Consider the following 21,494-nt stretch of genomic DNA (forward strand, 5'->3'; position numbering starts at 1 on the left):
GTGGTTTATTTACTTATTTTAATTTCGTTCCTGGCCAGAACTGGTGACTGTTCAAAACATTTGAACATTAGTTTTAATTCAGATATCCTCTTTACAAATCTAATAAAACACATTTTAAAATCCAGGGTCATTTTAAATACCCCCTCCTTCACTTCACATTCTCCCTTACACGTTGCTATATAATGTAGCATTGATAACGGTACTAAGGAGTCGTGTTAAAATTATTTAATTGTACACTTAAAAACGATATTGAATAACTTGTAGTATAAAACTTTTTTAAAGATGCATTATTTAAGATTTAGAGAAAGAGCCGTTCTTGCAATAATAGTTCAGAAATAGATCATGCAAATTAAATATATTGAAAGTTTCATTCAAATTACTTTATTCTGAGCCAAGTATTCACTGTTTGTAGTTTTGACAATATGTATGCATTGATTGATATCACGGTACTGGTATATTCGAAGCTTAGCCTCGCTTTTCTATTTTTAAATTAATTCATTAAATGACCGAACCTTTCTTATCTAGTTAAAATCTCGAGCATCCGATGGCATCGGGAGTTGATTATGGTCTCGTCATGTTAATACATGTCTAATTGATAATTTATATAACAATCATGGCCTAAAAAAAGACCTGCAATAGACAAATTTAGCTCTTGAAAAAAATGTATCTTTAATAAAAAGCAGAGTATAAAACCGTCTTTGTTAAGAAATAATGATTAATTAGTGCTCCTCTCATTTCTTCAGAATTTCTTTTTAAGCGAATTATTATTTAGAAACTTTGCAAATTCTTGGCATCTTCTTCGATTTTCTTGAGAATCTTTTTATCGACATCAACATCGTCAGCACTGACGTAGAAATTATCTTCTGATGGTGAATTGCCATTTTTCTTTTCCTATGACATAAAAAAATGGAAATCGTATAATTTGGACTATATTATAGTGACCAGTACCGGCTATGGGCTCAATCAATGTTGTTGAGCCGTGTTTTTTTCTTTTGCGGGTTGAAACTATGTTTTGGGTCTTTTACAAATCGTTTTATACACATTCGATCATTAAAGTCCATTCTAGTCCAACAACGTAAATTAAAAAGCTTCTCTGGTATACGCACCTTTTTTGCCTTTTTGGCTGTGTGACAATCAAATATCCTGTCCCCAACCTCACAAACGAGTGCTAAGACTACAAAACCAGCTAAGACTAAGAATACGCCAAACATGTTGTCTATCTGTAACTCGGCAGTTGCTTTATCACTTCGAGATATGGTACTGTCGTCATCTGTACAGTTGGTACCAGGAGCCCACCACCTACAATAAATAAAATAGACATTGTTCTATCTCAACAACCGTTTATAATGCTGACGCCTTGTCTTTGGGAACGGGGTGCCGAGATGTGGTTTTCAAATCCGGTCCCCATTTACCATTGGTGGCTGACAAGCGCAGTGTTTAGTCTTTCTGTTAGTTTCAAAATGAGCGAAGTATACTAATGCGAAACTCTAAGATAAAACGGGAAGTAACTCATTAGAGTTCTGACAGTAGCGACAAAAGATAAACTACGCATGTCAGATGTCACACCGGTGTTTTATGACGTAATTTATTGATCAGATTTTATTCTCGCTAGCGATTTGCTAGTGTGGGTAACTTTTAGCCACTGGATAATTGGGGTGACTTCACCAACAGTCTTGCGTTATTTTATATGTTCAATATGCACAGAAAAGTGTTAAGCTTACATTGTGTATTCATATATAAAGAACTATTTTGTATATTAATACTTCTAAAAAGTTATGATACAAGTTTGTTATACTTTTCTTTTAGATAATCCAGACGTCCCCTTTCTTTCAGTTCTAGTAAGGCTCTGTTGATATCATCTCGATATGGTGCACCTCGTGGAAAACCAAGACTGTAATCCTTGTGACCAAAATGCTGCTCAACAGATTCGATACCACAATGCTGTTTGGCATAGTACTCGTTTACAACACCATCGGCAATGAAAGTAAACTCGCCCGAGGTAACTTTCTCGATGACTTGGGTAGTGTTCTTCAACAAGGTCTCTGTCTCGTGTAGTTTAATAAAAGCCCACATTCTTTCATAAGGATCTTGCCTTTCGCCCTCTATATAGTGCATTAAACTGCTGTCCTTTTCAACCCCATACAGGATATCAGTTTGTTCAGCTAGGTCATATACAGTACTGAAAATAAGTAAATCTGTGTCTTTATATATAAACACCGTCTAGAGGTTTGATATATTCTTCGTCCAGGTTTAACACTGACACTATACGTTAGGGTCAAACAGCATCTTTGCGTTGATCTGACGCCTTATCTAACCAATGAAGAGATACTTTGTATCAGGTAAAATGGTTTTAACCAATCACAGCAGATGGAGCTAGATTTCAGAAAGAACAGATAGCTAACAAGTAATATGTTATTCGTTCGTGTAGTGTAGGACATCCAACATTAAAACTAGAATGAAAATAGGAGATCTAATTTAGAGAAGTAGCTCAGTTTAGTGGGTTGGTGGTGAGGGGGGGGGGGTTGCAACAAAAACATAACAGCTTGGTTGCAGTTCTTGCACAATACTCTAAACTATGTATGAAAGTCCCTTTGTTCGCAAATGGACTTGTCAGTAATGGCAGTATTGGACTTACCGTATTCTATCATCTATCTGCTGAAGAGTAAGATAAGCAGCTAGATTAGCTGTGTAAGCAGCATCAATAACCAGTACACAGAACCAGAAGAAAGATATGATTGTTCTAGTTGAGGTAGTTTGTGGCGAGTAGTCGGTGGTACCTTGTAGTAGGATATTCAGCGAATACCACATACTCTCTTTTAAATCAAATTTTTGCTCAGATTTATTTTGTGTTTGATCATAGTGACTCATGATGAACATGGTCAAACCGGCCACTATTACAAATCCGACGATCATGAACCAGAGTCCGATGGAGAAGGGTCCCAAAAATTGGAAAAAGTTCCTGGTGCTCTTCGCTTTCTTGATCAGCAGTGAAGCCTTAGATGAGAGTATGGTATAAGAAAAACTAATTACTTCTTCCCTTTCAGCTGTTACTTCTAAAGCTCCAATAGCCATTGATGCATTCTGAAATAATTTTTTAAAAGTCAGATACATTAACCTTATTATTAGATGATAACACATTCGGAATGATTTTATAAATGGGCTTAGTCAGGTTTGTAATCTGTGTTGTTATTAGTTTGAAAAACAAAAGTTATTTTATTGCATTATACGATATTTAATACCAAACATCATGGACAAACAATTTGATGAAAATCCGATCTCTTTGATTCTTTTTTTATTTTTTAGTTTTAGATTCCAATTTTTTACATTTTGTCGATCTAAAGCGGAACCATAAAGATGAAAAGAAATAAAGACATAATTCACATTTAGTAGAATGTTTGTAATTTAAAATTACCCCATTCATTAATTCCTGTACCATTCCATTCAATTGACCATTATGACTATCGTCATATTTATTATCTGTGACATCTACTATATTGTATTTGAAATTTAGGCTTTCCGATAGCTCTCTTAGAAGGTCAATGTTAAATCCTACGTAATTGTCACCTTCCTTCATTACAAATGGGTCGTCCTATAATGAAAAATAACATAATGGAGAGCAGAATTAGCGACTACTGAATTTTATCTCCAGACTGTTTCTAAATAACATTTACATTTTGTCTCGTGGGATTTTTCTTTTATTAACGGCTAACAAGGATGTTTGTCACAAGTCTACTCAATCCCTGTCGTTATCTTGTAATGGGGTTCAACTTCTTGTCACAACAATACTTTGGCCATTATGGGACTAACACAGTTAATGGTTACTTGTTCAATGTTGGGGAGGAGAAATACAACCGTCTCCTCATCGGTTTCCAGGGGGTTCACGTGGCTAAGTGGGTAAGACGCTGGCTCGCTAGCCTGGAGGTCGGGTGTTCGATCCCTGCATTGGCCGAGAAAGTTCATCCCGAATTTCCAGCATGGTTTCCCCTTGTCAATGATGCAGGACGGAAGGCCTGACAAGGACAGCTGTCTAGTCGTTCGGATGGAACGAAAAACCGAGGTCCCGTGTACACATTGGCGTGCACGTAAAAGATCCCTTGGCAGTTAGAATTCGATATAAGAGTAGGCCGTAGTGCACACTGTATGGCGTATGCCCGTCTTCATTAGCCCAGTTTAGGAGCAGAACCGTAGGACGTTAAACCCCATTTCATTTCATTTCATTTCCATCTGACAGGGGTACTTTTACAGGCGTGTCAACGAGTCTTAAACTATCACAATATTTAAAAGCCCGGCGGATATGTGTCACGTATAAAACTGACAATATACATTTACATAAAGGTTTTAACAAAATGACAATATATATTTACATAAAGATGCATTAACCTGTTTTGTTACTACTTGAAGAATTTCATCTTTACCAAATACATGCTTTACATTACCACTTTTAGAAATACTCTGTGCAAAATGTACCTCTGGTGTACCATTAATAAACGTACAACTTCCAATCTGCAAAACAGTAGAGTGGTAATTAAATATATTTTACAAATATTATGCAGGCTGAAATCGATGAAACAATCATTATTAAAACTCGGCGTGTTTGCTTTATACAAAAGAAAAGTCACCCCCTTGTCAGAGACGGCACAAGAAGAAACGCATTCATCTACTTTTCAATTTTTGTTTCAAAAAATGAAATAGAAGACTGTAGTTTAATTTTTGCCATAATGTATCGCCAGTCAACCACAGAATAGGTTACATCTCAGTCAAGACATTTGTCAAGTTTAAATATTCTACCTGAGGTAGAGGCAGATCCTTAGCCTATGTATCAAATGTTCATCGATCTCCGTCAAAACATTTAACCAATAATAAACAAAATCTCTAAATTGTAGAACAATTACAACGTTTCAAAAACTTGGGCAATAACAAAAATGACAACATGAACAAGAGGGCATAAAGAACGGATAATCTATACTAATATTTGTGACTGTCGTTTGTCTGTCTGTTTGTCTGTCTGTCTGTTCGGGGTTGGCGGCTACACTAGGTCTGCCCCGAGTCTGAAATTTGGGGTGTAGGGGTAGCTCGGACCAGGGAGTAACATAGGCCAGGTGGCGTTAGTCTACCACTTCCGGTTTCGAGGTTATGACCCCCGAACGAAGCCGGACATTCTTCTAGTAACGTTAAATTATAAAGCCATTATATCTCCAATAATTCAGACAATAAATTGTACAAATATGCGGCTTAATCACTACAGGCACATGTTATAATATGCCATACCAGAAATTGATCAAATTTATAAGCTAATCTCTCTTCATGTATGCCGAGATTTTAATTAATGACATCTGATAAGCGTGATCTCTAATACCTTTGTTATTTGAATGTGATTAAAATGCGATATGGATATTTATATGCATATATAAGACCCTGTATGGATAAGTAGTGGCAGAGGGACGGTAGGTTGAGATTCAGAATTCAATGATCAAAGGGCGTAGTATTGCCATGTCTTAGTGTGAATGGAAACAATTTTGAAGGTTAAATTGTGAATAAATATGCTGTTTAATCACTGCAAGCACATGTTATGATATGCTATACCAGAAATATGATTAACCTTATAAGTTAATACGCTCTACCACTACCAGAGAAGTTAATCCGATCACTTGGAATGAAAACAGCATATCGATTCATGCATCTCGGTGGATAGCTGTGTGTTTAATTACAAACTCTCCGTATGTGCAGATATTTTAATCAATTACGAGAGAGAGAGAGAGAGAGAGGGGGGGGGGGAGGAGGAGGTAACGTCCATGCCACACAAACTAGGTTATTTCGGGGTGGTTCAATTTTATTTCAATAATAAGCTTACGCGTAGGGGTCTTTAGCAGTGTGAAGAAACCGGAGAACCCTGGAAAAACAGCGAGATTGTACTAGCGACCCCATAAGCGGAAAATCGACACCACGCCATTTGACTCAATGACATATCTTATGCTTGAACGCGCACGCGTTAAGCACTAGACCCCCACCCCTCCCCCAGACGACGAATGTTTAATTACTCTTTCAACACAATGGGAACTGACCCAACAGTTTGAAAAAAGAAAATATTAAAACATATATATTTATTATTATGCTAAATAGGCAATAGCCAATAGCCAATGGCTTACCTCATTTAAAGTTGTGTTATACCATAAGACATTAATAGAATAGTTAGTTTTTGTATTATCAGGCATCTGCCATATATATTGACCCAGTGCTCCTTGGTATGGTCGATCCTAAAATGGAAATGCAAAAAGAGGTAGAATTTGAAAGTTCAGAAAGGTGATTCTTTATAATATACTCTACTCTGTCCTTTTCCAGATATTCCCGCCGGGTACGAAATAAAGGCAGTCATTTAACGCAGAATGTGGTATGCAATTATCTGATTGGCTGCAAAAATTAAAATCTTATCGCATTTGCTCAAAACTAAGTTATTTTTACGATCTGTTAAACTCTAACGGATCGTTATCTTGCTAATGTGTCGTTTGTTAACGATCCGTTAAATTCCTGTTGCTGGAAAGTCAATTTCATTATCCATTATCTAACGGACTGATTAAAGTTAATCCACGAGAAGACTGTTTGTTCATTGGTTGAATTTTAAGTTTTTAAATTCAATGTACATGTATATCAACTTCATAGAACTTAGTATTAACAAGAAACTGAAGACAGTGGGGCAACTGTGCAGTCTGTTCACAAAATTTGATTAAAGACAAAAAAGATAACTGTAGAATAACACTATAAAAAAAACTATATTTTTTCCTTCGGAAATTTTAGCATAAATCTGTAGGAAAAATTATGGGATTTGCACCACAGAAAATGCCTCCATTAAATATAACGGCAAGTCAACATGTTAAAGTTAACGGGGCTTCCAGCAAGAGACTTTCTCTCCGTTAAAAATAATCCGTGTTCACTCCATGTTAACGAGTCGTTAAAAGTTAACGGAGCTTTGAAAAACCGACCCCTCGTCGTTTACCGGGTATTTTGAAAAATCGACCCCTCGTCGTTTACCGGGTATGTCCGGCAGATATAAAATAACGACTTGCTTATTGTATGCCCTCTAATTAACACAGAAAATGGGTCGAAGTTGTCTCATGGTCGGTTAAGAAATTTAAATAGTCTGTTCATAGCCGTTTTCTGACACGTGGAAGTTTTGGAGTGTTTGAGAATTTTCACATGGCTTTCCTATCAGAAAGCTTAAAGCGGCATTATGAAAGATTAGATAAAGTAAAGGTGACATGCTGTCACGATTATTAATTTTTACAGTTAATCATCAACGACGGTTGAACGGCATTTCGGATTCATATCTATTGAAAATCTGACTCATCAGATGAAATCGAGAGTTGATTATGGTCCTATCATGTTAATAAATATTTAATTAATAGTTTATATCACATTCAAGGCCTAAATAGACTGGCAATAGACAGATTTAACCCTTGCATAATACCTCATGTCAGAGAACATCTTACAAACCGTACGTAACTAACATACGAAAATTAATTGGTGGCTAGCTTTTTTTTTCGCGCGTATACAGTGAATGGCCATTTTGCTCAGTAATCCCAGCCAGAATTTGGCTATTTTCTAAATTTGCGTTAAAGTTTAAAATATTTGTTTTAGAACTAAAACACATTAAGTATTAGTCAATCCCAACGCTAAAAACATCAACAGAATTGATTGTGTATATCTGAAATAGACCCGACCGACGCACAAAATAGTGCAATATGGCGGCCTCTATGAACAACAGTCGCAGAAGCTGTCATTGAAGACAACGTCAATTCTATGAGTTGTAGATGTTATTTTTGTGAAAAATCATTGGAAGAAGAGAGAACATGTTGGGACTCTACGAATTATATAGTCTTTATGGGTGAAGCGGACACAATGCTGAAGATAAACCTATTGTTTACAATGTTGACCTCATGACCCATTGACGCCAATGTCATGACCTGTGATGTGTAGATCACGTGATATGGATATCATGGCTACTGACTGTGTCTGAGATACTTCTCCGCAGGTAGCGTGTCTCAGATGTTCAGAATGCTTACAAACTTTAATGCGCTGCAGGTCTGCTGTTTTGTGTACAACTTTAGATAGATAGAGCGAATCACAGAAAGGTACGTGATTTAGCATTCGAGCATGGTAACATTCTGTATGAAAATTCTCTAAAACCTCTCAACAGACAAAAGATGGGTCCTGGACGGCAACCATCACAATGGCCACCATAAAGGTATTTAGGAAAGAATTAGACACTTCGACTTCAGACACGCTTACATGAAAATACCATCATGAAAAAACTATTTGTTATCTACTTTAATTTGCAAGAATGCTAAATAGATTACCTGAGATTTGATACTACTTTCAAAATCGTCAGCCCCAATAATAAAATCTCCCCCAATTGGTCCACGACTGCAATCATGTGCTGCTCCCCACAAAACATGGCGTAAAATACCAACAACATCTACAGCCAATCCCAGTTGAAGTCGTGATATTTTAAAACTTTCCATTAAACCTAAATTAGAAAACTAGGTAAACCTCTTTGTATGTAAAAGAACGGAATTGGGTTGATCTGGTGTGTAATTTCGATTGGTAATTGTACAGGTTCTAAACGATTAAATAAATGTGAACTTGTTTGTTTGTTGGGTTTTTCTATTATTATTTTTGATCAAGCTCAAACAGGTATTAGCATTTTTAAACATATCATTTATAAAAAGACATTGAAATATAGATAAATCTGTTGTACTCAAAAAAAGCAGAAATAGCCTACAATAAAATATGAGGATAATCGACAAGCGCAATAAGCCTTAAATATGCAATTTCGCAAAAGGCTACACAGTCTTCTAAACTTTTAATACAAATGGACCAGTTGAACTTGAGTAATTGACCGGTAATGAAATTACCAGAATCAAAAATAGATACTATTAAGAGCCGCGGATCATCACTGTCCGATAAGAAAACAAATATTATGAGGTTGGTTCTGGCTTACATCTCAAAAGTTATGGGAAGATTCTTCTTAACTTTTGAATTTAGAAAACAATCAAAAGTTTTCCATAACAACTGCCCTACATACATGTGATCTACATTTATTTGTGTCAAAGATGGTCGATTATATTGCACAAGATTCATTTTAGTCCGGTGGCTGAAGTGAGGGAATCGCCACCCGAGCTGTGGATTTATGAGAACAAGTTTTTCTAGACCAGTTTTTTGCATAGATTCCGAATCTGGATGGTGATCATGCCTTTGAGGGGGGCGTTTTCGACATATAGGGGGTTCAATGTCTACAATTGGGGGAAAATATGATTATGTTGACATAAATGATGATCATGTTATATAACTATTACATATTAATAAAACATAATTTCTAGGAATGTCCATCTCTAAAGAACTGGACAACTGTTTTCATTTGTGGGGAGGTCGGGTGGGAGTAGCATTTATGACATCGACAAGTATCACATCTGATCATGTTTATATGCACACTAGATTTCAGTTATTTCCTACCAGGGGCGTGCTGGCAGGGATTTAGGAGGACGGTGTCCTCCCAGGCCCCCATTAAACAATAAGTCCACCCGTATAAGCGGGCCCCCCTGAGAGCTCTAATTTTCACGCGGAATCCCCTCAAAAAATTGATAGTGCGCACGCGAAAAATCATACATAGACAACGATTAGTAAAATATATTATGCTGACGTGCAAATGTCTGTCACCTTAAGGTGAAATGGTCTTTGATACATGTATTCATGCCTCGATATGTATAAGATGCAATTTATTATTTGGATAGAAATACACTGTAATTGCATTATATTAAGCAGACCTGTCATGAGTGTCTTGTGTAGTACAGTAGTATGTCTTATAGTCAAAATAGCAGCATAAATTTGGAAAATATGATACCTAGATTTCTCCCAGAAGTGCTTGCAAAACGCGTTTCCCGTTGTCAAATTTCAAAAATTTTCGGGGGTGAGAAGCCCCCCAGACCCCCCTACCAGCGCCGCGCCTTCGGCACGCGGGTCGCATTCGGCGACCGACCGGCCCCTTCGGGGCCAGCACGCCCCTGTTTCCTACAGATGCCTGTATATCTTATTTATTAATATTTTGTTTGTTATGAATGTCTTCTTAAATAAATATATATTCTAGATACGATACTAATAAACAAAATTAACGTACCAGATACATTCTGAGGTATCTTTTCGCTTCGCAGCAATTGAAGTCCAAAGAGAGAACCCGGCCAAGCTCCCTCGTCATCTTTAATTATATCTTGGAAATCCTGTAGAGAAGTAACGTAAAGTAAAAGAAATGAAATGGGATTGAATGTCGTACGTTTCTGCACCAACCGGGATAATGAAGACGGACAAAACATCGTTGGCAAAAGTGTGTACACCTCGAAGAGGACTATGTAGAAAACTTAGCTTAGAACTTTTCAGACAGCCTCTTACCATGATGTAATGTCATTGTTGCTCGAAAAGCGGCATTTCCGCCTACTCTTTGTCGAATTTCAACCGACACCTTGTTCTTTGGTCTATTCCGAACCATAGACACTGGTCCTGGTCCTCATCCTGCGCTACTGACAATGGGAGACCATGGTGAAAAATCTCGAGGTATTTTCTCAGACAACAACGGGATCGGACCGGGCACAACTGAGCCATCGTTAACAGGCTCTCTAACAACGGGATCGAACAAGGGACCTCAAAAATTGTAAACCAGCTCCCTACTCACTGATCAATCGTAAACTGGTTTTCTGTGCAATCCTTCATGGATTCATGAACATATCCGTGTTCTATATCCGACGTGTTTCAGCTACTCCCATCTAGAACAAATTGTATCATGTTTATTGAATTGTATTCTATTTTTGCATTATTGTACACAACGCATAACTTGAAACTTACCGGGTATGTAACAAACCAATCAATGGAATGGTGCAAGAGGTGGAGTCGTTTGGCCTGAAATTAGGATAAAGTTATGATTAAGGCTTAGTTTCCTCTTCTCAAAACTTTATCGTCGGCATATGGTACATAGGCGAATGTTTACTTTAAAAACGTGTCAGGCGTGGTCTTGGTTGTTCTGATGGTGGAGAAGGGTGGGGAAGGGGAACGACGAAGCGAAGTCAAAGAATTAATATGTTCCGTTTGGGAGAATTTCTGGATCCACACTTGAGTTATGGATAAAAGTTAAAATTATAAAAGGATATTTTGGCTATTCCGTTGAAATAATGGTCAAATACTTTATTAGGGTTACATGCCGATGATAAAATAGTTTATCATTTTCCTTAGCGATTTATCATGTGAAATGTGAGGCATAGACGAAACCAATTATCTTCTATAACCTTTTCGATTTAATCAATAAATATTGTTTATGACGCTATATGGAATAAATATAATCATATTGGATATCTGGAATTATCAAATGTCCAAGATAATAATCTAATAAATTATTTTCATATCAACATTGTATTTTTATAACAAAATCAAAACTGCCTGAACGAAATGTCGGATCTGTTTTAGTGACCGGGTTAACACGAAATTTCAATCACAAAAAACGATCTAATCGAGCAGTCTGACATTATCTAATAGCTTTTTAAAAATCGAAAGTTCACATGAGAGATCGAATAAAAGTGATTAATTTCAGAGAACGTAAAAGTGCAGTAAAAAAAGAGGAGAGGCAATATAATATCTTATTGCTACAAAATGCCATTAACTCTCCCTTGGGGAGACTTGTCTATTTGAACTCATCAAACATACAAATAAATATACATCACCATTGTACCAGTCAGAATTTATGATGCATATATTTGATGGAAACAAATATTCGTAATGTGGATAGTATCATAAAAGAAAAAACAATGAACTCACGGCTTCCATAACAGAGCGAATAACTTCTCGATTGTTGGAATGGAGAATAAATTTATCATTTTGTGAAGATCGCAACTGTATCAAATTCTTCTGTAATTCGCGATCGTCTTCCGATGATATCTTTGGAGAAAGTCTGATTGGCCAAACCTTTATACCGGCAGTACCAAGGGTCAAAACTGGCGAGAAATCGTCTGTTTAAAGAAAAAACAGGCAAAGAAAAAGGAACGTGAAGAAGAAATGAGATTATGTAAACAGAATATTTGACAAAGTAAATAACAAACGGCATGTTCGTGATTGATTTTCTCGGGCGCTCAAATCAACACTAATTGAATTGAAGTAGTAAAAAAAGATTTGATAACGTATTTACAAGAAATGTATGGCAATTTAATTAAAATTAGATGTTATTTTTCTTCCGTGTATTTGGCTGGTGACTACATTAACATCTAAAGACAGGTTCATTGGATGCAGTGACGACAGCATAATAAATACTTCAAACCTTCACCTAAATCAATTTTCATGTCTCGTTAATCAAAGCCTTGCAAAAGATTTTGCAGAATATTCTCATCGCAAATTTGGATTGGCCAATCTGGTTAAAACACAGTTTTTTATACATGTAGTTCAAAATTTCGTTTTACTTGTCTTTACTACACAAGGATCTGGAAGAGCTTGTATTATTATAACTCGCGTTCTGGTTGATGTGAGGGATTAGTCAATGAAGCGGTCTGTTGCGGCGAGTCTTGGCGTGCGGTGCACAGAACTGTGGGTATCTCACTAGAAACATCAACGCTCGTATGACCTATGACGCAACCTCCCACTACAACCGGCCAGATCTCCATCGAAAGTATAAAAAAAAAGAAACGAAGTATAGATCTGTATTTTAATCAGATTATTGAATGGTAGGAATAACTTTGACGCTAATTCTGCGCACAACTAAAACTTCCACTCTGGTTGTACGTGACAAGGAGTAGGGTCGCCTGTCTAACCTCGTGGGTTTTCTCCGGGTCCTCCGGTTTCCTCCCACTGCTAAAGACCCCTACGCACAAGCGAATTATTGAAATCGCTAATTCTGCGCACAACTAAAACTTCCACTCTGGTTGTACGTGACAAGGAGTAGGGTCGCCTGTTTAACCTCGTGGGTTATCTCCGGGTCCTCCGGTTTCCTCCCACTGCTAAAGACCCCTACGCACAAGCGAATTATTGAAATGTAATTGAACCATGGTTAGTCCCGAAATGTTCTAGTTTGTGTCGAGTGGACGTTAAACCTCATTTCTCTCTTTCTCTCTGTGAAGAAATGTCTTTAGACTCTAATCCAACCATTCCCACATTGGCACAATGACTCGCATGTATGGTAAAATACTTATCACATGCATACATATATATTTTAATATCAATCTCCCCCAAGACGTAAAATATAACTTTCGGTTATTCTTGTGCAGGGAGCCCATCCTGAAATGGCCTCTAACGGGTGACCAAGCAGAGCGTGGTATATTACATCTGACATGTCCAAATTAGATTGTGAAATAATTAAGCCAGACAAACAAAGGCTTATTAATATTTCTGCGATTTGTTGAGGTCTCTTACTAAACGTATGTCCAATAAACGTTATGCGGGTGTGTTGGTTGGTGGGGGGGGGGGGTGACATCTTAAATCTTACAAACCTTGGGCAAGTAAGGCGACATTGTTCCATCCCAGTTTAGTGACAATGTCAGCAATGGCGGCGGACATAGAGTTCGCCTGTGGCAGGACAGAAATGACTCTACTGGAGCTTTCGCTGGCTGGTGACGTCAACAAATGAACCTGGTTCAGTATGACGTATTCTGTAGACGTGAAAACATCAATGGCTGGTCCAATGGCCACCGCAACATCTTTACTTTCAAAATTACTGCGAGCTAATAAAAAGATAATGAAAATGTATGATGAACTTATAACAAATAAGCCGTGTCCTAGTGTAGAATCAGAAGTTTAGGGCAAGGTAAAGTGACACCACCTTGTTGCAAACTAGTCTCGGCAAGGCTGAACATATTATTTTCCAACACAGAATAGTGGCCCTTGGATACAAAAGACCAAAATAAACTATATTACTCACAATACACTATTTCAATGTCAATACCCCTTTAAATCGTACATCCGTGTGTAAATGAAAATTTCAATTTCATCACTTTCTTCCCCAATCGCGGTTACACCTATAGACAAAACGATAAAGATTGGGGACAGCTATTATCTCTCTATTGATACTCTGATCTATGTAGTACAGTAGTCGAGTCTTAGTTTTTTGAGTTGCTTTACTGTTTCCATGTAGCGCGAGATTTCCGCGTCCTTGCCACCACGCGGTTTTGGACCGCCATTTTTTTTCAATCTTGAAAATGACCCTTCATATACGAGCGATGCGAATACTCGTTGAACTGACAGCGTTTACCAGAAAATTATATCGATATGCCGTATTCCGTTTAGCAATATAACACTTCACAGTTTTATAAACGTAAACATTGTGAACGATGTTTACTTCGCGCCCGAACGTCTAACGTCCTTGACCCTCTGCTAATATCAATGAGCAAAGTGTTAATTTTAATTACAAATGTTTCTATTTTAAATTTAAACAACTGCGAACTAAGATTAATTAATATCCGAATACAAATGAGGTGTCATTTACGTGATTTGATAATATTAAAAAATAAATTATTCAAGAAGTTATTGTCGTAATCAACACTTCCGTTGAGCGGCAATTCGACACAGAAAGGTAAATAAAGATTTAGTAAATACTTTGTGACTTATACTATCACAATTATCGATAAATCAGGCGTTGAATCGTAATATAATAGACTATTGACCATCATTTGCAAGAACTGTCACATCTTTTAATATCAACATTATTCATATGGAGCGTTTTATAAATTGATGAAAACAGAACTGTCAAAATCTAAGCTATCATGGCTGCCGTTGTCAAGTGTTGGTAAATGTTAACAAAAAGGCTCGTTTGTAAATTTTGGATAGATTATTATTCATTTATGTTAGAATGATAAGCATTTTGAGGGTTTGGTAGAGAATTTGCAACCGGAATATAGTTTTTGTATCGCAAATTCTTTTTTTATGGAGTAGCATTTGCAACACACCATGTTCCAATTAAACATTCAGCTGGACATTTCCACATTCAGTTGTGGACTAATAGTGTACAATTTAACAAAGATTAAACACAGTGATGAGCGTGAATAAATATTGAATAAAATGTATTACAAAATATTTTAGTAAATGCGTATGTTCAATTTTAATTGTCAGTGTATCTTTATGCTTCCAGGCACAAAGTTTCGAAGGGTGAATTAAAAGAAGTCATAAAAATGTTAGCAATGTGTATTCATTAGGCCTATAAAAATAGCTGAAAACAAAAGGAGTTTGAAGGAAATACTGATGCAGTGTTTATTATTTGCCATATAGACCCGAAATATTTCATCTAGATGCTGTTTATAATGGTACACCATACAAAAAGTCTGAAAGCAGTCCCTTGCGCCGTGCTGAATGATATATTTGCTTCATATTTTCCAAAGTTATAAATTCCAGAGTTATAAATTCCAAAGTCATTATTTTTATTTCCAGTATCTCAAGCACATTTAGATACGAAAATACAGGCACTACAAATGTTGTGAAAGGTTTGTTTTTTTAGCCCCCCCCCCCTCCTATTTCAGGTGTTGTGATAATATTTGTCACTTTACTTTGCCCTTAAACACCCAAATACAGCATTAAAACAGATATCATTAAAGGAACAATATTCCAAACTAAAATGGTAAATATAATACTTTTAGATCATACACAATGAAAAAAGAAATTCTTACGCACAAAGCACACATCTCCCACTCGCCATACCCACACAACCAAAATATAAAACATGTCAGTCCTAAAGTTCCCATAAGATTGTTTTTTCTACGTCAGATAAAACGTAGTCTTACAAAAAAGCATAATGGTCCAATATAGTTCAACTCCAGTGGAAGTTGTGGCCCTCTAAAGAACCCTTTACGTTCCACTGATTTAAACATGCATTTTTGAAGAGCTAAATCTGCCTATTGCAGGGCTTTCTTTAGGCCTGAAATGTTATCTAAATTATTAATTAGACACTAATTAAATTATCCGGACCATAGCCTGCGATATTATTGGATTACGATCAGATTTGCTGCTAAACTTTCATTCTTGATTTAATCATGAAATGGATAATCGAGACTATGTTTTTATCGTACTGAATTAGTATGAAGATCGAGGCTAGGCCGAAAATTCAATCGCTAAAATCTCGGTCCAGAGTGGATCAATTTGACTGAAATTTTCAGCAAATTCACTTTACATTATATATTTTTTAACTCCCAGCTCTTTATCTAATCTCCCATAATGCATCTTTAATCCTCCCATCTTGCTTTTTCATGAGATCATTAGCCGACATTTGAACGATATTTCATTTATATCTACAAATATCGTAGCCCAAAAGACAATATCAAAACACTTTAATCAATAGTTTAAATACCCAAGAAAACATTTGAAAATTTATAAACGAAATGTGCACTTTAGCTAGTCTTTTTATTGTATTGGACTGACGGAATAAACCATAAATTTATATTTTCAATTACTACCAAATGGAAACTCTCGGCATTTTTCTCTCAATAATAAAATAATTCTTGCAAAATCAATCGCCATTCAACGAGACAACGAACTTTATGATTACACCATTAGTGGATAATTTACCGAGATTGTTATAAGATAATTGTATTTTTAGTATTGGTCATTACTTATTTACGGAGTATAATAGTTACCAGTGGTCAGGCTATCATAAACTGTCGATCCATTTGTCATATCAAAAGTAAATTCTTTAAAGTTGATAGCGCAATGATTGATACTTCCTTTATGTGGTACATCCTCCCGGAACATTATATCAGCGACCTTTCTGTACAGTTGAATATCATTAGAACCAGGTCGGCCCATTACACCTGAAATTTACAATATTTAGTATTGAAGTCAATTATCAGCTTAAAGGACCTTTGTTAAACTGTATTCTAACCCCTTAAAGAAACATTAGTTAAGAGTTTAATTAAGAGTTGGTCATTCTTGCTATAATAATTCAAAAATAGATGATAAAAAAGAAAATAGTGAAAATTTCAGCCAAATTACTTCATTCTGAGCCAAATTATCACTGTTTATTGTTTTGACAAGATGTGTGCATAGTGGTAACTAGCGCACTGGTATATTCGCGACATAGTCTCGCTTTCCCATTTTTGAATTATATTTTTAAATAGCGAACCGTTCTAATCGAGTTAATATCGCGAGTATCCGATGCCACCGAGAGTTGATTATGGTCTCGATTGTTATTGCTACCGTTGTTACGATAATGAACGAACTGAATTATTAACTGACGATCGTGTTTAAATGCCTTGAAAATCACAGGTATTGTGATCTGTATGTTCATTGCGAATATAAATGCGTTTTTAGACTCTCGATACTAAGAAATACTCTATCAGCTTTCTGGACGATATCTCTGGTTTCAACATTTTGTTTTGATATTTCATACTTACTGGCATGGATCTTGTATTCATGCGCTCCATTGGTTGGTATATAGGTCATAAACCATATCAGGGCACCAAGTGATATAAGCAATTCCATATTCCCTTGTGCTGAAGAAAGACTGTGGCAATTCAAATATCAAATAAATATTGTGTGTTTTGTTATCTATGGTTTAGGAAATTATTGAAAGTTCTTTCATTTTACAATATACCTTATTCTGACTCATGTATTGTTTTGTTTGTTTGGGGTTTTTTGTTGTATTTTTTTTTTGGTTTTTTTTGGGGGGGAGTGTCTTTTTTTTTTGGCTGCGGAGGAGTTGTTTTGCTTTTAGGAGTTTTTTCAGAGATGGGGAAAGGGGGTCTTATGATAACATAAATGCATCAGCTATTATTTGTGTGACAAATGGCACCACAAACACCAAATACCGTTTAGCGGTGTGCCTCTGTGAGCCTACTGCCCCTTAATTTTTCAAAAGTAATCGCACCTTTGACGTCAGCTAACATAATGCCATAGTTAACACGATCACCCAGTCACATGGCGCTATTTAACTGTTATGGTTAATGACCAATTTTTTCATGATATATTAAATGTTATTTGTAGATAAACTATAATAGTGTGTGTATCGAACCATACGTGGTGACAATAAATAAATGCCCCTTTTGCATTAGAACTTCATACATGCGGTCAATTTATGGTTCCCAGTTGAAGTTAAGCGTATATCATTATGTCGTGAAATATGAGAAGTTTATACAAATGTATATGGAATGATGTAAATCATTTCTGTTTGAATTGTATATGACATCATTCTATAATGACGCCATATATTAATGGATTATTTGCGTCGCCAAGCCTTTGAATTTCATTAACTGTAAATACTTATTTACGCCAATATGTAGTAGACCTCGATTTTTCATTTCATCCACAAGCAAAGGTTGTATATATAGATAGATCAATTCATTTGGTTTTGGTCTCATTCTAAACCACAAGCGACAAACCTTGTTGGAGTATTGTACCGATATAAGGAAATGAAATGAAATGAAATGGGGTTTAACGTCCTACTGTTCTGCTCCTAAACTGGGCTAATGAAGACGGGCATACGCCATACAGTATGCTATGAGGGAAATTTGACCGGGTAGCGGCGCTACGGCCTACTCTTATATCGAATTCCAACTGCCAAGGGATCTTTTACGTGCACGCCAATATCTACACGGGACCTCGGTTTTTCGTTCCATCCGAACGACTAGACAGCTGTCCTTGTCAGGCCCTCCGTCCTGCATCACTGTCAAGGAGAAACCACGCCGGAAAATCTGGATCGAACACCCGACCTCCAGGCTAGCGAGCCAGTGTCTTACCCACTTAGCCACGTGATCCCCACGGATATAAGGACTTATTATCTCCTAATTAAGGCATACTATCTCCTAATTAGACTTATCGCCCCCTACTTAGGGCTTAATTTTTTCCAAATTTGGTGTGAGCGAAGGGGCCATGAGAAGATGGAGACTATTGATATTCAACGTTCCTCGACAGTGTCGAACCTCGTGGGCTTTCTCCGGGTCCTCTGGTTTCCTCCAACTGCTAAAGACCCCTACTCGCAAACGAATTATTGAAATAAAATTGAACATATGTTATTCCCGAAATGACTAATTTGTGTCGAGTGGACGTTAAACCCCCTTGTCGTAAAACTAGTGAACGCGATATTGGCTACAGTTTGGATTAATTTTTAATTTGTCGTGAAGTACTGGAGTCATTCAGCGGTCCGTGGCCTTCCGTTCATTTCTTTTCAAATCTGAATTATTGGGATTATTCGAGGACCATACCATATCGATATTTAGCATTACGCAATCTTTCGGCACGGAGTTACCCTACCCAACACACCCCTTTGCCAAAAACATTTTGAACGCAATAAAGATTACAGTTTTTAATGGATTTTTTCCCATATATGGAGTGACGCGTTGATGTTATAAGAGGACGAACCCTTTAGATATTTACCATTCCGCAACCGTCTGTTGCGCAGTTACCCACGTTTTGCGAAGACCATGTGGAAGCGATAGAATTTGTGTGATGTTACCCCCTTTTTCCGGAAACCCTGTGAACGCGATAGAGGCTACAGATTTAACGTGCTTTTTGTCAAGCTTGTGAACAGGATCCTTATCAAGTTTGGTCTAGATCCAAATTTTCTTTTCGGATAAGCTGCTGTCTATGACTATCGTTTTCTGGAAACTTGGCTGCTCTTTTTATTACAATATGCTAAGTCCTAATTATGAATTACTATCTCTTAATTAGGCCTTAGTTTCTCCTAATTAGGACACGGTATCTCCTAATTAGCAGTGGTCATTTCTTGTCGAACGTATATTTTATTGCGCAATGTATAAGGATGTGTCTTTATAAAATAATAAATTTATTAGGAGTGGGGGGGGCTAATTGTCCAGTTTCTTTATGCATATAATCACGTCTTCCTTTTTTTCGGCCTCAACCGTTAAAGACGGACATACCCCATTCTGTGCCCAATTCTTTGAAGCTTCTTCACAAAATTCAAGTGCGACCGACAAATTAACAATTTCAGGAACAGGCATCTTGGAAATGTCATTCATATGAGTACGTCAATTGAAGCGCACCTTGTTATTTAATTTGGATGCCAATGTACTCGAAATGGCTGAGCTTATATTAGGCGTTATTGGCGAGAACAAGAATAGAAGATTATCAAGTGTATAACATCAATTCCTATACTAGTTCAAAAAGTATATTTTCTGTGACTACAATCTAATTAAAGCTACATATTTCGTGTTATGCATATGATTTTCTACGGTTCAATAAAACTCAGTGGGATGAGATAAACATAATTAAGATGAAGTACAAACTGAAAATAAACTGAAAAACTTCTGATTTTGAAAAGCTTTATGCAACTAAAGAATCTCGTGTTTATCTTTTAAATATAAGGCGCACTCATTCAAGATACCAAACACGGAGAAATTACCGTAGCATAATATTCTTGGCATGGAAGCCATTTATAGTATGTAAGTATTTTCGGTTTGCAGGATACGTTAATGGCCTGTTTTTTTCTGAAAATATAAATCTATAACTTTAAAAATGGTTCACTTACCAGTTTGTCTGCCAGCCATTTATGAGCCACATCGGATATTACTCACCCCAGGTTCAGATAAGCTTCTAATGGCGACGAATATTATCCAATGAAACACGGCTCACAGATGGCTTTAACGATTGGGAGCTAACTACACTAATAAATGGATATTTTGTTAATGGTACGACCCTTCGACAAATAAACCACATCTACTTTACAGATGAAAAATATGGTAAAGCGACACTAGACAGGAGAGTTGTAAATTCATCTTTCATATTGCAGACGTGAAGGTTGCGACGCTGGGGACATGGCACTTGCTGTTTGAGTAGCCAGAAAATCGTATTATAATAGCAATCAACTAATTGAAACCCAACGCTCCCTCATGTAATGAAACTATCAACTAGACAGAGGTGTTTAGATATATTCTTTACTAATTACTTAGAAATTGTTCATATCAATCTCCTCTACAAAATCGAGTGTTGCCTTTGTGGCGACTCTAAATTCTAGATGTGTGGACAGAATTATTCACTTGTTCGCATTAATGAATTCTCTTGGAAATAGTGAAGATGAAAGCAATCATGGTATGGTTTAAAGCGCATATTATGCGAACGTTTTATAGTAACTGAAATATATAGTTTGACCGAGTTATTCAGAAACTTTACTAGAACAGTCCAAGAACGTGAACGTTTTAAGGTTTCGTGTTATTTATAGGTGATTTGTGTTCGGTGATTGACCTGTAGTATATTGGTAACTTTTAAAATGTTGACTAGTGAATTGTTTTATACTTGGATTGCGATCGGTCTGGTTGTTTCTACATTAATTCCTGAGATAGAAACACGATGTAAAAGAACAGTGAATGGCAAACGGCACAGACTTACTATAGGTAATGCTGTTTAATATTATTTTTTTGTTATATTTATTAAAATGGTTATTTTATTAGGGTATTGAATTGGACTGATCTGTGTCGAGCTTAGAACACAAAACGGTTATATTTGAAATTTGACTTTATCTTTAGACGTAAACTTTTCAACAA

At 36.6% G+C, this 21,494-nt stretch overlaps 1 protein-coding gene across 2 annotated transcripts; it reads right to left on the reverse strand.

The window, feature by feature from the left end:
- Nucleotides 1-210: 210 nt before the first annotated feature.
- On the reverse strand, nucleotides 211-20,747 carry LOC126823922 (glutamate receptor ionotropic, kainate 2). Of its 2 annotated transcripts, none has more exons than XM_050552996.2 (15): nucleotides 20,483-20,747; nucleotides 17,394-17,492; nucleotides 16,638-16,811; nucleotides 13,509-13,739; nucleotides 11,851-12,041; nucleotides 10,888-10,941; nucleotides 10,169-10,268; nucleotides 8,352-8,521; nucleotides 6,147-6,254; nucleotides 4,381-4,503; nucleotides 3,413-3,589; nucleotides 2,636-3,081; nucleotides 1,796-2,179; nucleotides 1,107-1,299; nucleotides 211-891 (listed from the first exon to the last, which is right to left on the reverse strand). In XM_050552996.2, the coding sequence occupies exons 1-15, from the start codon at nucleotides 20,499-20,501 to the stop codon at nucleotides 769-771; spliced, it is 2,592 nt and encodes an 863-aa protein (XP_050408953.1). In that variant the 5' UTR covers nucleotides 20,502-20,747; the 3' UTR covers nucleotides 211-768. The 2 variants fall into 2 exon arrangements, with proteins under 2 accessions (XP_050408953.1, XP_050408952.1); XM_050552995.2 differs by having other exon boundaries at nucleotides 17,394-17,503.
- Nucleotides 20,748-21,494: the final 747 nt, after the last annotated feature.

The sequence above is a fragment of the Patella vulgata genome, chromosome 6, assembly GCF_932274485.2.
Source record: "Patella vulgata chromosome 6, xgPatVulg1.2, whole genome shotgun sequence".
Classification (NCBI taxonomy): Eukaryota; Metazoa; Mollusca; class Gastropoda; family Patellidae; genus Patella; species Patella vulgata.

Bases quoted from the DNA above. Each gene is read 5' to 3' on its own strand.
- LOC126823922 (XM_050552995.2), bottom strand. From the start codon at position 20,514: ATGTGGCTCATAAATGGCTGGCAGACAAACTG. The intron at 10,942-11,850 runs GTGAGTTCATTG...TCCTAATTTCAG, and splicing joins TTCGCTCTGTTATGGAAGCC to GCCAAACGACTCCACCTCTT. The intron at 2,180-2,635 runs GTAAGTCCAATA...ACTTATTTTCAG, and splicing joins CAGATAGATGATAGAATACG to TACTGTATATGACCTAGCTG.